Source organism: Vulpes vulpes, chromosome 15, assembly GCF_048418805.1.
Source record: "Vulpes vulpes isolate BD-2025 chromosome 15, VulVul3, whole genome shotgun sequence".
Classification (NCBI taxonomy): Eukaryota; Metazoa; Chordata; class Mammalia; order Carnivora; family Canidae; genus Vulpes; species Vulpes vulpes.
In genome coordinates this window covers 33,495,736-33,517,982 of record NC_132794.1, presented here as the reverse complement: position 1 = coordinate 33,517,982, position 22,247 = coordinate 33,495,736, and the positions used below count along the sequence as shown (strand labels likewise).

Genomic DNA, 22,247 nt, shown 5'->3' with positions numbered 1-22,247 from the left:
CCAAAGTAGTATTAAATTATTTATTCAGGTTTAGCAAAAGCGTGCATAGATCAAAACCCAAGAAGGATACAGTTATGTCCCAATAATGAAAAGATCCACTCAATAAATATGCTAGCTACAAATCTAGGTCCTAGGTAGCGAGGAGGTGAGGGGTGGGATGGGTGAAGACAGAAATTCCTTATGGAAATTGTAGTTTAATAAAAGAAGACAGGAAAATGAAATAGGTTTATAGTGTGTCAAAGATTGCTAATTATGTGGTAAAAACCCAGGACATGTACGAAGAGGGTGTGGGGAGGTGTTTAGTTCTCAGGGTATTCAGAGGTAGCTTCTCATTCTTTCTCAGTAGCTTAAGGAGATTTTTCTTTTAAAAAAAAAAATGCCTAAAATTTAAAAAGGCATCTAGTTCTCAAACAGTTGATGTTCTGTCCTATTAATCTTTAATATTACAAATTTTTTACAACAGGAAAAATGTTTGAATCCTAGTGGAACAAAGAGAAGGAAAGAAGGGACAGAAGTATGGGTCATTATGGAAAAAGAGGCCAAATTCAGTGTAAAAAAGTAGAAGAATAAATGGACCCATTTTATATTTTCATCACTTAAGATATCAGTTGAAATGATCCAGGGTCAATAATAATAATATAAATAGCAGCTAATAACTTGAGAATTTTCCCCCACACTAGACACAGTGCCAACCACTTGCTTCGCAGCAACCCTCTACTATGGGCACCCCTGTTTTAACAAATGAGAAACTGAGCCACTGGAAAGTTCAGTTGCTTTCTTAGGGACACATAGTTAGCAATTGCCAGAATTGGTATTAGAATGCAATTGTTGACTCCAAAGTGCACAGATGTCCCCACCATGTTTTCCTGTTGTAGGTTTGCAGTCTGTCTGCAAGACATAGCTCAGATGATACTTTCTTACTGCTTATAATTGTCATTATTTTTTAGGGACTTTGAAGTTTCCAATTATCTTTTTCCATTTATATATATTTCATGGATTCCATTGAAGGCTATATTAAAGTAAGTTTGGGAAAAGGCATTTCTTTATAGCCTAAGTCAAAATTATTTTGAGTTCAAAAGCACAATGTGTTTGTAAAAAGTGTTGAAAATCATGGTCAAAACTCATTTAGATGACAAAGTAGGTGGTTATAAGGTGAAGAAAATCTTTTTTTTTTTCTTTTTCAATTCTAAATAATTGCTATTGCTTCATCAAATAATTGAATTTACAAGTTCTTTAGCTAATCCTTAATGGCACAGACAAAAAGCAACAATTTTAGAAGATGGTTAGGCTAGAATTGTGGGCATATTTTTTCATTATTATACTTTAACTGTGGGCACATTTTTTCATTATTATTCTCTCTTCAGTATTGAAAAACAATGACATTGTTTATTTCAAATTATATAATCTTCTAGGATAAAGAAAAGTTCCTAGTTGGGTTAGTCAAAGTATTCTGTAGAACATTTAGAGTAATTTTTCTATTTGCATAGAGAAATATGTGGTACTCAATACTTGCTATTGTCATTCAATTTGCTATTTACTGGTATATGTCATTAAGCATGCCTAAGCATAAACTAATAATTTGCATGAAAATTTGTGTCAAAAAACATAGCAATCATTAATTAACATGGTAGATAATACTTGAGCCCCTCATTCTTTGAGTTTCTTTTATTGCTATTCTGTATTATACAGTTCTTAACAATTTACAGCCAAGAAAGTAAACTTGAAGGAATTGTAGTTAATTGCAGAAACCTATTGTGGATGAAACGAGCACATCCTAGAACATACTAGAAATATACTTCTATTAGGTACTTAATTAAAACATGTGGTTGTCATTTAAACTTTTAATTAAGACACTGCTCACAAACTTGAATGCATATGTAGCTTTTTACAAAAACACCAAAATTTTAATATGAACTAATAAGAGTTTTAAAAAAAAGTGTTCTCTTGAGAGAAGTTGTGTTGGCATTTATAAAATCTTAAATTACACTTTAGTTATAGTCAGTAATAAATTCCCTTATTTATTTTCACATTATTCTCTGTTTTTTTTTTTTTTTGAACATATCCCAATTTCTTTTATGAGGCCAGCATAACCTTGTTATCAAACCAAATGTGATACCTTGATATCAAATCTGACAATGACATTATAAGAAAAGAAAGTTACAGATCATTATTTCTTATGAACTTAGATGCAAAAAATTCTAGACAATGTTATTAGCATATTTAATCCAGTAATATAATAGGATGATATATCATGGCCAAGTTGAGTTTATTCTCTGTTTTAATTTTAAAAATATAATATTTGGGATTTTTTTAAACTGCAGTCAAGACAAGAAAAATTTTAAATGCATATTTTCCATTGAAAGTAGCATAGTCACAATTGCCACATTGCCATAAAATAGTTTGGGAAAAATAATTAAAATATCAGAATTCCTTTTCAATGATGAATTTTTAAGTTCATATATATATTTTAGATGACAGAAGTAGATGTGGGAATGCCTAAATCAGACACACACACACACACACACACACACACACACACACACACACACCTACCTCACATTAACACACAGATTCATAAAATATACAGCAATACATCACAAGTCTTTGCTACTTTTGCATTTGGAAAAAGACCAGAGAGAGCAACTAAGAGATGTAATGTTTGGCCCAGTATATTGCCTAGGCATAATTTAGCTATATTTATAAAGTAAAGGGACATCTATTTAAGATAGTATACAGTTATAACTGAAGATTTTGTGGATGGTAGCTGGCAATAAATAAAATTCAACTCATGATACATAAAAAGAGAAGGATTATGTTAGAACACTGGAGCTAGTGCTGTGCTGATAATTGTTTTTAGACTGGTAAAAAGATAAAATTGTCTTTGCTTTCCAGCAACCTGTTTTTACTTTACCAGCTTCCTGAAATTTCATATGGAATGTTTCCTGCCTGTGATATAGTTTCTCTCTCCTGGGGTCTTTGAGATCCCAGAAGAAAATTACAATTATTATAATATGGGTGGGTTGATTAAAGAATCAGATCTGAAAATGACATAATAAATACATATATTCTAAGGTACACTTTTTTCACATTTTAGCATGTCTTCAATTGGGATGTGTCCTACAATGAATGGCATGGTAGTGATTTTTTTTTTCTCTTTATTGGGGATATATAAAATAATTCATCTTAAAATTGATGAGGCCTTTGATGTAAAGGTAGATGGTAACTTACCATCTTTGCCATCTTTATGGTCATCTAGTGACTGGAGAACCCCTTTCATTGTCACTCAATTTGAAACCTCAGGGGTTGTACCTTACAATAAATTTCCTTAGCTTCATCAGCGGGAGTGAAGTGAGTGCAGTGCAGAATGATATAAATGATAGTACTTCTTACAGCAAAATCCTTATACTTTGAACAGACACTTTATCAAGTGGCTGAGCAAACACAGCAGCTTTTGAAGTATTTGAAGAGCCATTGAATTTAAGAGTCTTCATGCCTTCACTCTGCTTTAATCTTATTAGTACAGGTCTTCAGAACATGGCTCTTTCTTGGTTCAAATTTAAGGACATAGATTATACAATAATGCTTAAAACTTCTTATCTATTTCAACCTGTTGATAGCTGTGTCAAATACTTAGGAAGCTCTTGAATTTAATATAAGAGGAAATCATAATATTTTAAATGACATTCAAATGGATAAGGACCTATTTGATCTCTTTTGTAGAAAAAAATCATCATAAGATAATTCCATCATTCTTTTTTTTTTCTTGCTGTATTTTCCCAAATTGAACGAGATAAACTTTTGTTCCAATATTTTGTATTCACCAATAAAATGATCAAATGAATCTAATGAACAAAAATGGATCTAGAACAAATACAATAAACTTCAGATATCCAGACTCCATAAGGAATGTTAAGAATTCAGCTTTTTAACATCAGTCTTTTGAATTTAACTAGATTAAATCATTTAAGTGAATATCACTTTATCTGCTTTTTAAATTTGTATTCCTCTCATGTCATTCTGGCATTTTTATCCTCAGAATCTCAACTTTAGAATTAAACAAGGAACTGTTTATGAAAGGACTTTGGCTGAGTCTCCATATAAAATAGGTGCCCAGGTGTAGAGGGTAGGGTAATTAGATTACATTTGACTGTTGAGTATGTCCCACCTCTGCCACTGAACTAGCTGTGTGTCTCTGGGCACACACATTGTCCCCTTCTGCTTCTGTCTCCCCAAATTGTGCATCAATGTCCATACTTTTCCATCCCAAATCTCATTGATGTTTCTGTGCCTCTCCATTCATCCTCTCTGAGTTTAGCCATACTACTCTCCTTACCATGGTAAGACACCTGACTTTTCTCCCTGACCTGGTCCTTTTCTTGTCCATCTTATTCTACTCCCGACTTCCAGGTTAATTTTCTTGGTTATCATACTCTTTCTCACCAATCTTCAACATTCTCATATTTAATTACCAAACTAAATCTTAACATCCTAGCCCAGCCTTGAAAACTCTTTATAGACAATCAATCCTACCTTTTTCTCCTTGGCTCCAGCTCTCATTGCATATTGCTTTCTGCTTTATTTATTGACATTCATGAGCATGTGTTATCTCTCCTTACAGCTGTAAGTTGTATGTAAACTAAAACCATATCTTAGTCATTTTTTTGTATCTTGCACAGTTCCTTATACATTGTGTGTATTTAGTAAATGAGTGGGGGAGTAAAGATAACTTATTCTACTTTCCTCGAATACAAAAATGTAAGATATGGAATTTGACCTTTCTTGGTGAATCAGAATTTTCCTGAATGTTTCAAAGATGTATTGAGAACTTTTTATGAAAAGACATTCTGCTAAGTGTCGGGAGGTAGCTATGAATGAAAGAGAGGCTTTTGAGCTATCCTGTTAAATTTATTCTGTCTGCTATGGAATTGGAAACCATATTAAAAAAAAAATAATTTAAAATAGGTGTAAGTTGGTTCAGTTATATTTTCAGAGAGATATTCTTTAGTGAAAGATGGGGGTTTGCAGGGATTTGAGTGTTGTGTGGGTGCCCTATTGTGTGTTTGTTCATGAGAAGGAATAAGGGAATGCCTGAATGAGAGACCAGAAATCAGTCAATCCAGTTGCTCAAATAACCACTGTAAAATTGTTCTAAGCAGTGTCCCTTATGGTTTTCTAATACTCAAATAATATACATGGTTAGTAATTCACAAATATGAGGCTCTTCCACAATTATTACTTTTAATCTTGTGTTTTAAATTATTGTAACTTCTGGAGTTTAAGGATTGCTTTTCTAAAGGAAGCTATTATGTTCCCTGAGTAAGATAGACACAGGCCTGGGTAATTCCAAAAGTGGCCACAGCAGAATTTTTTTTTTTTAATTATACATCAGAGAAACAAATCCAAACTGATGTTTTAAAACTTTCATTATGGCTTTTGTAAGCTTTTGCTTTAGGACTACAAATTATATATATTCAGTGGTTAGATTCCAACCATTTTAAGTGTGATAATCCCTTTCAATATCAAAAAGAAAGGGACTCTTTTATAACAATTGTTCTTTCAGTATCCTTTATTGAAAAAATATATAGTTTTAATTTACTCTGAAACTTGTGACTTTTTAAATGAGTCTGTATTTTAGTAATCAAAAGAGATGCATGTTATTTAAAATACAGTATCAAATGTGTATAATAACATAATTTAATCTTCAGACAGTGCCTGATGCAAATATAGATTCTCAGTCCCTTATAACAACATAATTACTCATTCAGTGAGATTTCATAATAACACAGCTACCAGTGAATATCAGCTCACAGGTTGGAACCCCCTGATTCTGATGAGATACTTGCTTTCTTCAGACACTACTACCAAAAATCTGTGACCTTACCTCATAATTTAATAATTGATACTATATTTCAAAAGTTTTGAAAGTACTCTGGAATTGTTTTGTTTTTGTTCTTGTTTTTGCATTTTGAATACTTGTACAAGTATTTAACAAACTGAGGGTAAAACTAGGGTAAAAAGAACAAAAGCTAAACTTTTATTTTAATTGTTTCTTTCATCCCACATGGCTTCATTTATTTACAATGTCTCCGGTTATCTATTTTCACTATCTGTTTTTTGCCATTAAGTGATTTGGTACACTCAAGTAATTTTCAGCTATATTGAGTGACTTTAAAAGGTGCCTGTGCCCAGTAGTCATCTTTTGAATCTCAATCTTTCTTTATCCCTCTCTTGTTAAATACTAACATTCAAATTACCAGTTTAAATTTGAGTCGGAGCAGGCTGACCTAAATTGAGTGAAATGGAGCCACCCACTCCCAGCAAAAGTTCCTTTAGGGAGTTTGTCTGCATCCCATATCCAGACAGACGTGTTTCCTAGGCGTGAAAATGATGGTCACTGTTTGTCACCACGTGTACTTTTAATGTGGTATTGTTTAATGAAAATATACAAACATCTCTGAGTTAAAAATTTATGTACCAGATGAAGAAAACACAGAGCACTTAAATCTCTTTGTATCCCTCCTGAAGCTAGAAGAAAGTTAAGATTTCAGTGTATTGAGGTACATTTACTGAAGGAGTTTTGTATTAAATATCATGTCTAGACATTCAGAGCATAATAAATTTGAATGTAATAACCATCGCTTTTGTTTTGTTGTAAATACAATATAAAACATATCTAATAACTCACCTGAAAAGCCAGGTTTTAAATTGTAGCAGACCACATGATTACAACATGAATCTACCTGTAACATGGATTTAGTATGTTTGCATGATCTTGTGTGTTAGCAGGAGGAGGCCTGCTTGGTTCTGCACTCTTCAGACCACACACGGACCCTTGGTTCATATTTGTATTCCTCAGTTTGATAACCAGGAACCAAAAAACTGTAATGAATTAGGAGATAAGGAAGGAGTAAAAAGCCGTATTAAATGAGAAATTCTTAAAGGTCCTGGGATTGCATTTAGTATGTATTTAATAATACGTATGTATACGTAGAGAACACATAGAGATAGCATAACTATTATTAAATATTTGTCTTTTTTTCTTTATTTTTTTCTTTTATATTTTTAATAAATTTATTTTTTTATTGTTGTTCAATTTACCAACATACAGAATAACACCCAGTGCTCATCCCGTCAAGTGCCCCCCTGAGTGCCTCTCACCCATTCACCCCCACCACCCGCCCTCCTCCCCTTCCACCACCCCTAGTTCGTTTCCCAGAGTTAGGAGTCTTTATGTTCTGTCTCCCTTTCTGATATTTCCCACACATTTCTTCTCCCTTCCCTTCTATTCCCTTTCACTATTATTTATATTCCCCAAATGAATGAGAACATATAATGTTTGTCCTTCTCTGATACTTCACTCAGCATAATACCCTCCAGTTCCATCCAAGTTGAAGCACATGGTGGATATTTGTCATTTCTAATGGCTGAGGAATATTCCATTGTATACATAAACCACATCTTCTTTATCCATTCATCTTTCGATGGACACCGAGGCTCCTTCCACAGTTTGGCTATTGTGGACATTGCTGCTAGAAACATCGGGGTGCAGGTGTCCTGGCGTTTCATTGCATCTGTATCTTTGGGGTAAATCCCCAGCAGTGCAATTGCTGGGTCGTAGGGCAGGTCTATTTTTAACTCTTTGAGGAACCTCCACACAGTTTTCCAGAGTGGCTGCACCAGTTCACATTCCCACCAACAGTGTAAGAGGGTTCCCTTTTCTCCGCATCCTCTCCAACATTTGTTGTTTCCTGCCTTGTTAATTTTCCCCATTCTCACTGGTGTGAGGTGGTATCTCATTGTGGTTTTGATTTGTATTTCCCTGATGGCAAGTGATGCAGAGCATTTTCTCATGTGCATGTTGGCCATGTCCATGTCTTCCTCTGTGAGATTTCTCTTCATGTCTTTTGCCCATTTCATGATTGGATTGTTTGTTTCTTTGGTGTTGAGTTTAATAAGTTCTTTATAGATCTTGGAAACTAGCCCTTTATCTGATACGTCATTTGCAAATATCTTCTCCCATTCTGTAGGTTGTCTTTTAGTTTTGTTGACTGTATCCTTTGCTGTGCAAAAGCTTCTTATCTTGATGAAGTCCCAATAGTTCATTTTTGCTTTTGTTTCTTTTGCCTTCCTGGATGTATCTTGCAAAAGTTACTGTGGCTGAGTTCAAAAAGGGTGTTGCCTGTGTTCTCCTCTAGGATTTTGATGGAATCTTGTCTCACATTTAGATCTTTCATCCATTTTTAGTTTATCTTTGTGTATAGTGAAAGAGAGTGGTCTAGTTTCATTCTTCTGCATGTGGATGTCCAGTTTTCCCAGCACAATTTATTGAAGAGACTGTCTTTCTTCCAGTGGATAGTCTTTCCTCCTTTATCGAATATTAGTTGACCATAAAGTTGAGGGTCCACTTCTGGATTCTCTATTCTGTTCCACTGAACTATTTGTCTGTTTTTGTGCCAGTACCACACTGTTTTGATGACCACAGCTTTGTAGTACAACCTGAAATCTGGCATTGTGATATCCCCAGCTATGGTTTTCTTTTTTAAAATTCCCCTGGCTATTCGGGGTCTTTTCTGATTCCACACAAATCTTAAAATAATTTGTCCTAACTCTCTGAAGAAAGTCCATGGTATTTTGATAGGGATTGCATTAAATGTGTAAATTGCCCTGGGTAGCATTGACATTTTCACAATATTAATTCTGCCAATCCATGAGCATGGAATATTTTTCCATCTCTTTGTGTCTTCCTCAATTTCTTTCAGAAGTGTTCTATAGTTTTTAGGGTATAGATCCTTTACCTCTTTGGTTAGGTTTATTCCTAGGTATCTTATGCTTTTGGGTGCAATTGTAAATGGGATTGACTCCTTAATTTCTCTTTCTTCAGTCTCACTGTTAGTGTATAGAAATGCCACTGACTTCTGGGCATTGATTTTGTATCCTGCCACACTGCCAAATTGCTGTATGAGTTCTAGCAATCTTGGGGTGGAGGCTTTTGGGTTTTCTTGTAGAGTATCATGTCATCGGCAAAGAGGGAGAGTTTGACTTCTTCTTTGCCAATTTGAATGCCTTTAATGTCTTTTTGTTGTCGGATTGCTGAGGCGAGGACTTCCAGTCCTATGTTGAATAGCAGTGGTGAGAGTGGACATCCCTGTCTTGTTCCTGATCTTAGGGGAAAGGCTCCCAGTGCTTCCCCATTGAGATTGATATTTGCTGTGGACTTTTCGTAGAGGGCTTTTAAGATGCTGAGGAATGTTCCCTCTATCCCTACACTCTGAAGAGTTTTGATCAGGAATGGATGCTGTATTTTGTCAAATGCTTTCTCTGCATCTAATGAGAGGATCATATGGTTCTTGGTTTTTCTCTTGCTGATATGATGAATCACATTGATGGTTTTACGAGTGTTGAACCAGCCTTGTGTCCCGGGGATAAATCCTACTTGGTCACAGTGAATAATTTTCTTAATGTACTGTTGGATCCTATTGGCTAGTATCTTGGTGAGAATTTTTGCATCCATGTTCATCAGGGATATTGGTCTGTAATTCTTGCTTTTGGTGGGGTCTTTGTCTCGTTTTGGAATTAAGGTGATGCTGGCCTCGTAGAACGAGTTTGGAAGTACTCCATCTCTTTCTATCTTTCCAAACAGCTTTAGTAGAATAGGTATGGTTTCTTCTTTAAACGTTTGATAGAATTCCCCTGGGAAGCCATCTGGCCCTGGACTCTTGTTTCTTGGGAGGTTTTTGATGACTGCTTCAATTTCCTCCCTGGTTATTGGCGTGTTCAGGTTTTCTATTTCTTCCTGTTCCAGTTTTGGTAGTTTGTGGCTTTCCAGGAATGCGTCCATTTCTTCTAGATTGCCTAATTTATTGGCGTAGAGCTGTTCATAATATGTTTTTAAAATTGTTTGTATTTCCTTGTTGGTAGTGATCTCTCCTTTCTCATTCATGATTTTATTAATTTGAGTCTTGTCTCTCTTTTTAATAAGGCTGGCTAATGGTTTATCTATCTTATTAATTCTTTCAAAGAACCAACTATTATTAAATATTTGAAAGGTTACTGTTTTTTGAATTTATTCTTGTTGGCTTTTCTGTGTTGAAAAGTCTCAAGAAGTCAAATTTCCATTCACTATAGAGTTGAATTTCTAATGAATGAGATGGGCTGTATTAAGAGAAAAGTAGATTCTCTGTTATTAATAGGTATGTCAGTCCCAGGTTGGATGATCCTGTGATAAGCTGTGATAGGATAGCAAGGATCCCATGGGTGTTTGGGCCAGATGGTCTTTAACACCCCTTTCAAACATGAGTATATCTGAAATGTTAGAAAAGGCGTGGGTATATAACACAAATCATGATTTCGCAGCGTTCAGAATACTCGCTTTTAAATTGCTATCTCAGAACAAATTTATAGTGTTTCATTTCACTCCTGTACCATTGTGATTCCTTAAAAGTTGTACATTCAAAATTGTGCTAGATACAGACGCAGCAGAATATGGAGGACACCAGAGATTGGACCACAATACCGATTTTTTTTCTGAAGATTTTAAACATAATGAGCGTCCCTTTTCTCTTTTGGTAAGTAAGGTCTTTAAAAAGTTATTTTCATTGCATTTTCATTTAACCCTTATTTTTAAAGCAATGTTTTTGTTCAAAGAAACAACTCTTCAACAAGTGAGTGGCATGCAAAAAAACAAAACCAAATCAAAACTCGGTGGGGTTGATGGAGAAGTGAGCTGAAATACGGTGCTGTGCTGAATTTGGTGTTGGAAAACTGATAGTAAGGAGTATTTGGTGGACAGTTGAGGAAGTTTGGACATTAATAGGATTAAAAACTATTTCTCAAAAAATAAAGGGAAGGCATTTTTTTTCTATTTTTTATGCAATAGTTTATTTCCCTTCTATTGTTGCTTTTTTTTTTTTTTAAGATTTTATCTATTTATTCAGGAGAAATACAGAGAGAGGCAGAGACACAGGCAGAGGGAGAAGGAGGCTCTCTGTGGGGAGCCCGATGTGGGACTCTATCCCCAGACCTGGGATCACTACCTGAGCCAAAGGCAGATGCCTAACCACTGAGCCACCTAGGTGCCCCTATTGTTACTTTCTGTATAATATTTTACATCCAGCAGATTTCTATATTACTGATTCTCTAATGAAGTTTAATTTAAAACACCTTTATGAGGTTCTAAAACAATCTTTTTTTCTTTCCTGTAGTAATTAAAGACTGAATTTATTCTACTTATAAAAGTTTCTTATTTCCTCATGTCACTAAGGAAAACTTTAAATCATATGACTAACTTTTACTTTGTGTTGTTAACGCATATGAAAGAATATTGCTTTAAACTACAAGGTTTCAATTTTTTTTAAAATGTAGAATTTAGAAACTCTCCAGATTTGGAGGAAAATTTGTTTAATTTACATCCAGATAGTAAGCTCAGGTCTAAGGTCTATATATCTACATTATGTTTTTTTGTTCCTTTTCCTGACTAGTCCTATACCTCTTTTCCTCTCCCTCTCTCTCTCCTCCCTTTTACTCTCTCTCTCTTCCTCATTCTCCCTCCCTCTCCTTACCTCCTTCTTTCTCCCTCCCTCTGCCTCTCTTTCCCCCTGTCCTTCCTTCCTTCCTCCCTCCCTATCTTTTACAACTCTCATTTTCTTGTCCCTTTCCTGCTTCAGATCTGCATTTTTTTCACCATGAGAGGTCTTGGATTAAGATTTGTTTCACTTTTGTGAGGGCAGGATGTATCTAACATATGTATAGATAGCTTTATCACAGCTGTTAAATTATTTCATTTTCCAAAAATTTAGGTATAAGTCAAAAGGGAGCATCTGTAATGGACCCTTGGTTCCTTCATTTTTCTATATATTCCCACCTCCTAAAATGGTGGCAAGTACATCACTCTGTAAGTCACCTCACCATATTATATACAGAATTGGCTTGCCAAAGACAGTGGCATAGAATAAATGAAAAGAGCAGAGATGAGCAAAATTGAATTGCTGATTGCAGGTTCTGAGGAAAGTGTAATGGCCACAGGAGACTTGCGTATTATCCTATGTGTGTGTGTATATAGGTGGTGTTGATGGTGATACTTATATAGCTTTAGATACAGATATAGATACATACACATTTTTAAGAGGGAGGACTTAATGGTACTATCAGATTTTTTCCACAAAGAATAATTTTTGTAGTTTGTCAGAATATTCAGTTTTGCCATATAAAGATTGATAAAACACAGTTTTTGAAATGAATTTTATTTTTTAAGACTTTATCTAGCAAGAACACATGAGTAGGGGGAGGGGCAGAGGGAGAAAGAGAGAGAGAATCCCAAGCTAATTCTGCACTAAGCTAATTCCCTCGGAAATGAATTTTTAAAATTATCTTAGCGGGGGTCCTGAGTGGCTCTGTCAGTTAAGCATCCAACTCTTGGTTTCGGCTCAGTTCACGATCTCAAGGTAGTGAGATCAAGCCCCAAGTCCAGTTCCATACTCAGCATGGAGTCTGCTTCAGATTTTCTACTTCTCTCTCTGTCCCTCCCCACCCCATTCATATGCTTTCTCTCTCTAAATAAATAAGATCTTAGGAAAATTATCTTAAAGTTCTGCAATAACCAAGAGTTAGAAACCCCTGAGGGATTAAGGAAGATCATTCAGCTTGCAAAGAGGAATCTTGGCTGCATTAAAGTGGAACTTCAACCAATCAAACCAGGCTGAAAGGAATTTGGAAGAGGCAGGCAAAATTCGTAGGTAGCAAACTTTATAAACTTCGTGTATCCAGGGAAGATTCTGTAGGTTAGAGAGGCCTGGTAGTACATTGAAAAGACCACAGAATGTTGTGGCAGCAAAATTGGGATCAAGCCCCCTGTCTTCTACTTACTCACTATGAGAACTCACCTTTCTGTGCTGCATTTTTCCCTCACCCGTGTAGTGAGGATCAGTAATAGTATACTTTCTACAGCAAGAGATTCTTAGGCGGCATAAACTCATTAACATGGCCAATATTTTTGGAAACTGCAACATACTATTGCACATGTACTTTTAAAGTTAAAATTGTCATGGCTATTCAGTTATGTTTTTAAGCATTTTAAGCCACATCAAAATACTAGGTGCTTTGAGGACACATAGTTAAAAAGACTTTCTCCCAATTTGAGGGAAATTATAATCTTAGGCAAGGGCTCACAATCTTTGGAGATGGGCAGAAAATATCTTGCCATCCTTTCAGTTTTTGTAAGAGTAAAAATATTCTATCATAATTAAAGCAAGCCAACTAACCAGTGGCAGCAACAGTCAGGAGATTATTTGGCAAGTACTTATTGAATTTACCTTGCAAATAAGGAATGCACAGTTCTAAATTAGCAGGTGGAGTGGAGAGAATCACATAAGCCTTGATACCAGTTAGAGGAATACAGTGCTGCAAGCACACAAAAAATAGAACATAGCTTAACCACTGCCTGCATTAGAATTCTGATCCAACTTGGTCCACAAAGGTGATAATTAGTTCTGTCTTCCCAGCAGCAGCATCTTGTTTCAATAACTTCAGGTGCTTGGGTGCCTGGGTGGCTCAGTGGTTGAGCATCTGCCTTTGGCTCAGGTCATGATCCCAAGGTCCTGGGATCGAGTCCCACATCAGGCTCCCTCTGGGGAACCTGCTTCTCCCTCTGCCTGTGTCTCTGCCTCTCTCTCTCTGTGTCTCTCATGAATAAATAAAATCTTTAAAAAAAATAATAACTTCAGGCATTCAGAAAACACTCATTTAAATGTCTTTGGGCTCCAGGTGAAATGATCACTGGCTTTAATATAGGAATAAGGGAGCCCAAATAGACCAGAAAATCCAATAAAACATGTTCCTTCTTGCCAGACTTATCCTTTGAAGAGCCAAAGGGGGGAAAATCACATTAAAAAACAAACCTATTCTAAGAATGCCTCATTATAATAGAATTCTTTATTAAACTGGGTCATATGTGCTGGGATCCAGTCAGGTTTCTTGAACACGACTGTAGGCACTACAGGTCTTTTATTCCACCACCATTGAGAGATCACGTTTGCCTCTCACATGCCTGGAATAAGGGGGAGAAACAAAGCCTTCTTTCCTCCTCCGTGAAATTTCTGCCCATCAAAACAAGTATGCAGTATTTACTAAAGCTTCATTTGCAAGCTCAATAATCCAAAGGATCTGCTGAATATGTGTCAAATCTGTCTTCAAAGATAGTAACAAATACAGCTTGAAAGAATCTTAAAATATGAAGGAATCTTAAAATAACCATACAAGCTGCAGCCTCAGCAGGTACCATTCTAGCATCTTCCTTATTATATAGTCCATAAGGTGAAACTATGAAGCCAGAGGAGAACTGTATGTGTACTACTGTTGAGACATGTTTGCTAAGGTCAGAGTATCCCACAAATGCCAAGAAGCATTAGGGCAGAATTTCTCCATTCTGCTTTACTGGCAATTATTGAAAACTCCATTTTAGCACACCCATTTCTCGATATCTTGATTTCTGATAGAGGAACTTGTATGTTACTTATGTGTTGGTCAGTGCACTGGAAGCAGGGAGGTTTTCTTTCCCTTCTCTGGTTCATGAATTCAAATTCCATGGCACAAATGGAATAACAGATTATTGAACCTAAAATGAATTTGTTTCTTTTATAGTAACTCAAGTAGTCTCAAGGGTGATATATGAATAAGGCAGTAATTTTAGCATTTATTACTTTGCCAGTTAGACTCCTTATCATTAAGAAGTAGATCTGTTTATTCTTATTCTAAATTTGGGAATTCAAAAGTAGACTTTTGGTTTAAGTAGGGAATTCGGTATAGATGCTAGGTATTGAACATACAGTTTAACAATTGGGAAATGTCTCTTGCTCTATCCAAAATCATGAACGTGTTTATGTTTTTCAGATAGGAAAAAAATCAAATTTGATTCTTAAAGCTTATTCTTTTTTAATATTTCTAAATTAGATAATATAGATTTCTAAACAAATATTTATTAGCACCACTTTTCTCTTAATGCAAAATAATGAATTAGAATAAGATTTATTTTTTCTCAGAAAACACTTTATGAACTAAAACACATATGTGAAAATTAAAATTATTTTATATATCACACTAATTTTTCAAAATAATTTGTAATTATTTTATGATAAATATGTGTATGTAGACTATTAAAGGTCTGATGCCCTTTTCATCAAATGATGTTTTCACTCTTGAATTATGTGCTATTACTAAATTTAGCAATTTCTAAGAAAATTTAAAATTATTTTTTATTTAAAAGTTATCTTAAAATTTAGTTTTCAAATTTGTGACACCTGTTTTCAAAAACTGTATAATTACTTTATGACTCAATTATTTTGCAATCCTAGAAGAACATAATACTTTGCCTTTATAGAATAGTAGATTATTGTGTGATCCATTTTGGTTTCGTTGTTGTTGTTATTGTTGTTGTTTTGGCCATGTGAGTGTTCAGCATAGTGATTAAGTCATTAAGGTAGTCAAAATAACTGGGTAGATTAGTATGCATTTTGTCTCTCTTAATAAATGAATTGGATTATACTGTTGCATTCTGATTCCTTCTGAAGTGTTGACTATAAATATAGCTAGAAAAAATTAAATTTAAAAAAATAAAAAAAAAAAAGAAAAAAGAAAAAATTAAATTCATGGCCATATATTACATTGTCTCATATGTCCTTAATGTGATCCTAACTATAAAATCTTTAGGGCTTAATGCTAACACATGGGCATGGTAAATATGTTGATCAGCATATATTTTCTGTGATATGCCTACTAAACAGTTTTTATGTACATGTACTTAAATATAAATTGTTTATATTTAAATATGCTTAAACATTTTTATGTTTAAACCTACTTAAATTATGTTCATATTTCTTTTTAATTGCTATATGAATCAAAACTATTTTTAGAATTAAAATTATAAAATGAGTTACAGAGCCAATACTTAGCACTAAATTATAGAGCCCCCAAACTGTTCATGTCTGTAATTGTCTCATCATAAGGATTAGTTCTGATTATCTTAAATCCTTTACTATAATTGCTAGTCATTTCCTAACCACTAAGAAAATTGATTTCCATACTCAGAACCCTAATAAAAAAGAAAACTCAAAATTCCATAAACAGCCATAGTTAAGAAAAATCACTTGCTTGGGGAAATTTTTTCATGTTGCCTATACTGCAAGGGCTCTAGAGCAACATAAACACATTCTAGTAATTAATACTGTGGTGAAAAATATAATTACACAATATTCTTGTTAATGATACTATACAATTATCAACTGAAGGTTTTTGAGCAGATAATTTTAAGAGGTCTCTGAGTGTGACTGGAATTGGCATCAGAAAGCTCCTTACATAAAATGACTGGCCTCATTTAGTAAGAGTTCTTAGAACATTTTTTAACCATCAAATGCCAAAATAGGAAATTCAATGCATATATTGCAAGCCTTGAACTTCTTATGTCATCCCTTTTGTTTTCTTCCTAAATTTGAGGTGGCTAAAATACCAAAAGGTCACAGAAAGTAAGATTGTTTCTAAATTACAGGTTTATAATTATCATCTGTATTTTATTAATGAAATGAGTTACGAGGTTATGCATCCAACAGAGTAGATACCAAAACTGCAGGATTCAAACAGGAGATTGATGTGACCTGTCCTGATAGATCCCTGGGCCACACTGAGCAGAGACCTGTCGTTATTTGTTTAGGTCTGACTTGTTTGTTTCATGGCACCTGCCTAGAGAGCCTTGGACTTACCAGGATCCTTTCATATGCATATAAGACCATATCTAAAATCAGAGACATGTTTTTAATGTAAAGGGAACTGAGATTCTTTTGTCCAGTCTTTGGTGCTACTGAAAAATGTAGATTGCTCTTCTGTTTTAAAATGCTTAGTTCAGAATCATTATCTTATAACCTGCTGCCCCACTGATTAGTTCCTCCTAGTTCCTATGATTCCCCAAACTACCCAGATAGAATACAGTAAGTACATGGCAAACTCCTTTGAAAGGGCACAACACTGTTTCTCAACTGCTGCCTATTTTGATGAGAGTTGGAGAGAGATTTGGTTGAACCTATAAATTATAAGGAAAATACAGGGAAACAAATTATGGCATTGACATACAGGGTTTCTCCACACTTAATGACTTCAAGGATATAATGTTTGTCTTTTGGGAGTACTGGAAGCAAATCAAACTGTGAGACATTGAACTACCCAGTGGCTGTTAGCATTTGTGAAAGTTTTCTCAGATAATGATGATCATTTTCTAAATCACTATTAACTGAAGATTAGAAAAACTCTTCTCTAGTTATTATAATCATAATATAAATTTCTTAAAGTGCTGTCATTTTACAACCACTTTAATCTATTGTTCAAAACCAACCAACTATGTTAGTGTATCTGATTTTTTTTTTTTTTTTTTTTTTTTTTTAGCATTGTGAGAGTTCTTTATCACAAAAATCTTAGGGGAAAACATTGTGTCCATTTGCAGCCTTGAGATGTATTGGGACATACCATAGTCTCATTCAGTGAAAATCAGCTGTTGTTCTTTTATTTGTTTCTTCCTTAAGCTCTGCCTGCTTTGCATCTTTCATCCTGATTTTAAACTATAAAGCTTTTTTTTTTTAACTCATCAGTCAGACTTTCCCTTAAAGATAAGATGACTGAAATAATAAAATACCAGCAGTGTTAGAAATGGAGAGATACTGTCACAATAACAGCAGTCTCATTATTTTTGCTCTTTTTGTTTTGTTTTAAAGATTTTATTTATTCATGAAAGGCACAGAGAGAGAGAGAGAGAGGCAGAGACACAGGCAGAGGGAGAAGCAGGTTCCCCGCAGGGAGCCCGATGTGGGACGCGACCCCTGGACCTGGGATCTCGCCCTTAGTGGAAGGCAGACGCTCATCCACTGAGTCGTGGGTGTCCCTGTTTTGGCTATTTGTTAATAGTACACATGTTGTATGTAAAATAGGACATAAATATCAAGCAGTTCAGATCACTTCTCAATTTTATAAGAAAGTATTTCATATATAAGTAAGTATATTAAAGAATATCTTATGATATATACATTTATTGGTCCCACTTTATTTATTCTTTTAATTAGTCATCATTGGCACCTACTTTGCCCACTGGCACCTGCTAAGTTAGAAATATGAAGACATAGGGCTTCTGCCCTTGTAAAGTTCATAGTCTGATGGGGAGAACCGATCATAAATGTGAAAAAAATCACAATTGTTAGATGTTCAGAAAGAAATTACAATGCCCTTTAACCAGAGAACTCGGATTCAACTCTTGTCTCTGCCACTTACCAAGTGTGTGACTCTGGGAAAACTATTTAGCTGCCCCATGCCTCCATTTCCTCATCTGAAAAACAGAGGTGATAGCAGTACTGCCTCCTAGGGCTGTTGTAAGGATTGAATGAACTAGGACTTAAAAGAAAAAGACCCATAGACTAATGTCGCGTGTGTCCCAAACAAGTACTGAGCAACTGTTAGCTGCTGTCATCGTTTGGCATCCTCACGTTATAGAAGGGAACTCTGGGACCCGGGAGGCAAAGCAACATAGCCATGGTGACCCAGATTAAAAAAAGAAGGAAAATATAAAAATAAAAATAAAAAAGGAGGAGGAGGAGGAAGCAAACAAAAATGGACTAATAGCAAACGAAGTGGAGAAACTATCTAGCATTGTCAAGGGACAACAGCCCTGTGGAGCTGAAACTTTTTAAAATGCAAGAGCTAAGGGGCTAGCACAGCAAAGAGCATTCAGAGCAGAGACCAAAGTTGGGAAGATGTGCCGAGTTTAGGGAGCGAGGGGTGAGGGGAGAGGAGATGCGTCCCCCACCTTGAGCCAGGATGGGAGTCGGGCTTCTGGGACAGAGCTGAGCCGGACGGCAGGGTGGGTGGGTGTGAGGGGGGTGCCTCCCTCGCAGGCTGCGGGGGGACGGGTAACACTGGGGAGCCCTGTAGGGGGGTGAGGGGGTGCTCCTCTGCAGGCTGGGGTGGTGGGGGGGACACTGCAGAGCCCTCTAGGGTGACTGCCTCCAAAGAGACTCAGGTGGACGCCAGGATGGTAAAGATGCCTCCTGGGAGCCCCAAGACTCCTAAAGAACCCGTAACCTGAAGCAAATGTGAGACTGCATCTTGTCCTTTTGACATAACGTTGTTGTGTCCGGTATTTCTTCCTGTTGCACTGACATGGTTGTGTTCCCTTAGGTGTACATTCCGAGCCGAGTGGGCCTCATCCTGCAGAATGTGGATATGCCCAACTGAACCGACGGGATTTCAGCTTCCAGGAAAATGTGCGCTTGTTTTCGTCCTCTCATTGTCACAGAGCTTCTAGTGTGTAAGCTTTTCAAAATACAGTTGTCTAGACGAAACGTCAGATGTCTGAAATTTAATATTGGTTTATGCAAATGAATGTCACATTTTGCTTTAAGAAGTGCAGGGGGGAATGGTTTTTGAAATTTCAAGGAAGCTAGACTATATTTTCCAGGCATCTGAGCAGCTACGATTCCCAAATGAAGTATTATATGTAATGTCTTTAAACAACTTTACTTTCTAGGTCGATATATGATACTTAAAGTTCAAATTTGAATCATGTGTCATGTATGATAATTACTGTTGAATGTACACAGTACTTTTTTAAGATGAACAATTGATGACTTTATTTGTTCTAAGTATATCTTGGTTTAAAATACAAAGCACCAAGGTTGTTACTATGTTTTTTTTTTCCCAAATTGTGTTTAGAAATACTGTAATAAGTATGTAGTAATAATATAAAAAGAATTGGATCAAAGATAATATAAAGTCATTTTAAACTCATCCATGCTTCATTTTGTATAAGTTTTGTCTTGTGATCTCTGCTTCACTTAGTATCTTGGTGCATGCTGATATGTCCGTCTTTCTGAAGACCTGAATTAGTAATTGTAACATTTCAGAAAATGTCTTTTACTTTGGATCAATTAAAAAAAAATGCAGAATTGCCTTTGCTAATGTTTACTTAGCTGTACTACCGCAGGGATGGATTTGGAATGAATGTTAAAATGCTTATCTTAACTCTGATACCTTCCCCACATATATGCACACCTGCCCAATGGACTAGGCATTGGGATTAATAATGTTTTCTTTAGGTACCATTTTGTAATGTAAAATCATACTAATTCAGATATCCAAGCTACCCTGCAGCTGTAAACCTGAGCACTTGTAGAAGTTGAATTTACTATCTCAACTCAGTGGGATACTCAATCATGAAATTGCCAGTCAAGTCATTAAATAGAAGGCTACACAGGTCTAAAATCATTGATACATAATTCATTCATAACTGAGAAATTATGATGCATTTATAAGACAAAGTATCTGTCACATTTTTAAAGATCTTATTTTCCCTTTACAATAATACATTAATAATGACTGCTCCTTTTTTTTTTTTTTTTGCTTTTAGCCTGATTATTTGTGACTAATGAACAGTACTTGGAAGTCTGTCTATTAAAAACTTATACAGTACTAGAAAAGATTAGTAAAAGAGACTTCTGTAGCTAAACCTATCATGTATTTACCATTTTTTTGTAACTTAGGTCTGAAACATGTTGTTTGCTATAACTTCAAAGTAGAATAATAGTTTGATTTCCTGAAAGAATCAGTGATGCCAGCTGAGGATTATACATCCTAGGAAGCATTGCTGAAAGCCTCTGTGTTGCTTTGCCTGTTACAGGAATGTTATGAATATGTTAGCACTGCCATGATCTGTGTACTATACCCATTATTGATAGCAGTACAACGTACAACCATGATGTTTTGTGTTCTAGTTTATAATTTCTTACTTTTGCATATCTTTTGTTTGAAGAGACTGGGAGTTTTCTGTCACAGCTCCTTGAAAATAACAAGAAGTTGCTTCACACCTTGAGCCCATTTTCATTCCCTTGTGACCTCTGCGGCAAAATCAAAAAGACCAGAAAAAGTATAATGCTATGTTTTCATTATATTGATTGACTTTACTAATATGAGTTTTAGATTTTATTGGTCTAAAATTCAAATTTAATAAAGCAATCTAAGTTGCCTTTGTCAAATGCTCCCCCCCCCACAAAAAAAAGAACAATAAAAAGATGTCACGAGGTAGAAATTATAATACATGCAAACAAAATAGTAAGAGTTCAAAATAGAATGTAGTTTTGTTGTTAGTGTTTTTCCTATCAGAGCAGACAGCCTTTATAGAACATTCTAATAATATTATATGGTATTTCTCTATATGGGTCTTCATTTTTGTATCAAAAACATTCTCATCATCATGTACTCTAGTGAGAAGTTCTGTGTTTTTACTGGTGAAACATTTTCAACAATCACCACAGAGAGATACAAAATTTTACTCTCTATGCCTTATAGTGTTTTTTTGTCCTCTAATATGATTATCACTCACACCAAAACGGAGAGTCCTCTTTGTTGACTGTTTTAGAGCAAATATTTTTACCATTCTGATCCTGTATGTTCTAGAAAACATAAGATGATTACAGATATCTTTCCATTGTTTTTTAATATCAGTGAATGGCTAGTAATTACTCTTTTATCCAAAATAGAATTTACCCCTAATGCCAATGATGTTGAATGTTTTAACAGTAGCTCATGTGGAAAATACCAGTCTTTAATAATCAAAAACTGAGCTGTAAACATTTTCCCTAGAATGTTTCCCACTTGATATCACTTGAACTCTGAGGGTCAACTCCTTTCATATGATTTTTTCCTGTACATTTGATGTTTCTTACATTGTCCCATTCTTTGCTGATGCATTCATCTCTAACATAAAATGAGGGATTTAGCCACCATGTTCCTCAAGTTCAAAAAATAACCAGTGACAATAAATTGACTTTTCTTGAGGCAACTGTGAAAGAATGCATGTATTTTTTCCTCTTGACTCGAGCACTCCCCTTAGCAATATCGGTTCAACATTTGTCAACCATCAGGGTTATAGCCATTGCTATGCGGGATCATACAGGAGGTTGTCTGAATAAGGAGCCTGTTCTTCAAATAATACAGAAGAGAATGCAGACAGATCTCGGGGAAGCGATGAAGGGTAATATGTTTTCCTCTCATGTTCAGCTGCGGCTTCAGGGCAAATATCTTTTCACTGTCTCTGGTCCTGCAGCCATTGAATCCTGTGATGAAAGCAACATAAAATAGGTTTCCTGTTGCTCTTCCTGTTTAGAGCAAGCCAAAACAGATATACCTGATAGAAACCAAAACAGTAAAGCAGCTTTCTGACTGGCCTC

The 22,247-nt window shown here is 35.4% G+C and overlaps 1 protein-coding gene across 5 annotated transcripts in view; it reads left to right on the top strand.

The window, feature by feature from the left end:
• The window catches only part of GBE1 (1,4-alpha-glucan branching enzyme 1), a 272,117-nt gene extending 250,258 nt beyond the window's left edge, over positions 1 to 21,859 (top strand). For 3 of the 5 annotated variants that reach the window (XR_011997302.1, XR_011997300.1, XR_011997299.1), the window contains 2 exons: positions 10,465 to 10,565; positions 19,201 to 19,967. Coding sequence is in view for 1 of the 5 variants with exons in the window: in XM_025995626.2 (XP_025851411.2) it covers positions 10,448 to 10,565; positions 19,201 to 19,257 (175 nt within the window). In the remaining 4 variants the exon portion in view is untranslated. Of the gene's footprint in view, positions 1 to 947; positions 1,020 to 10,447; positions 10,566 to 19,200 lie in introns of all 5 variants that reach the window. The other 2 variants (XR_011997301.1, XM_025995626.2) reach the window with 2 other exon arrangements.
• Positions 21,860 to 22,247: the final 388 nt, after the last annotated feature.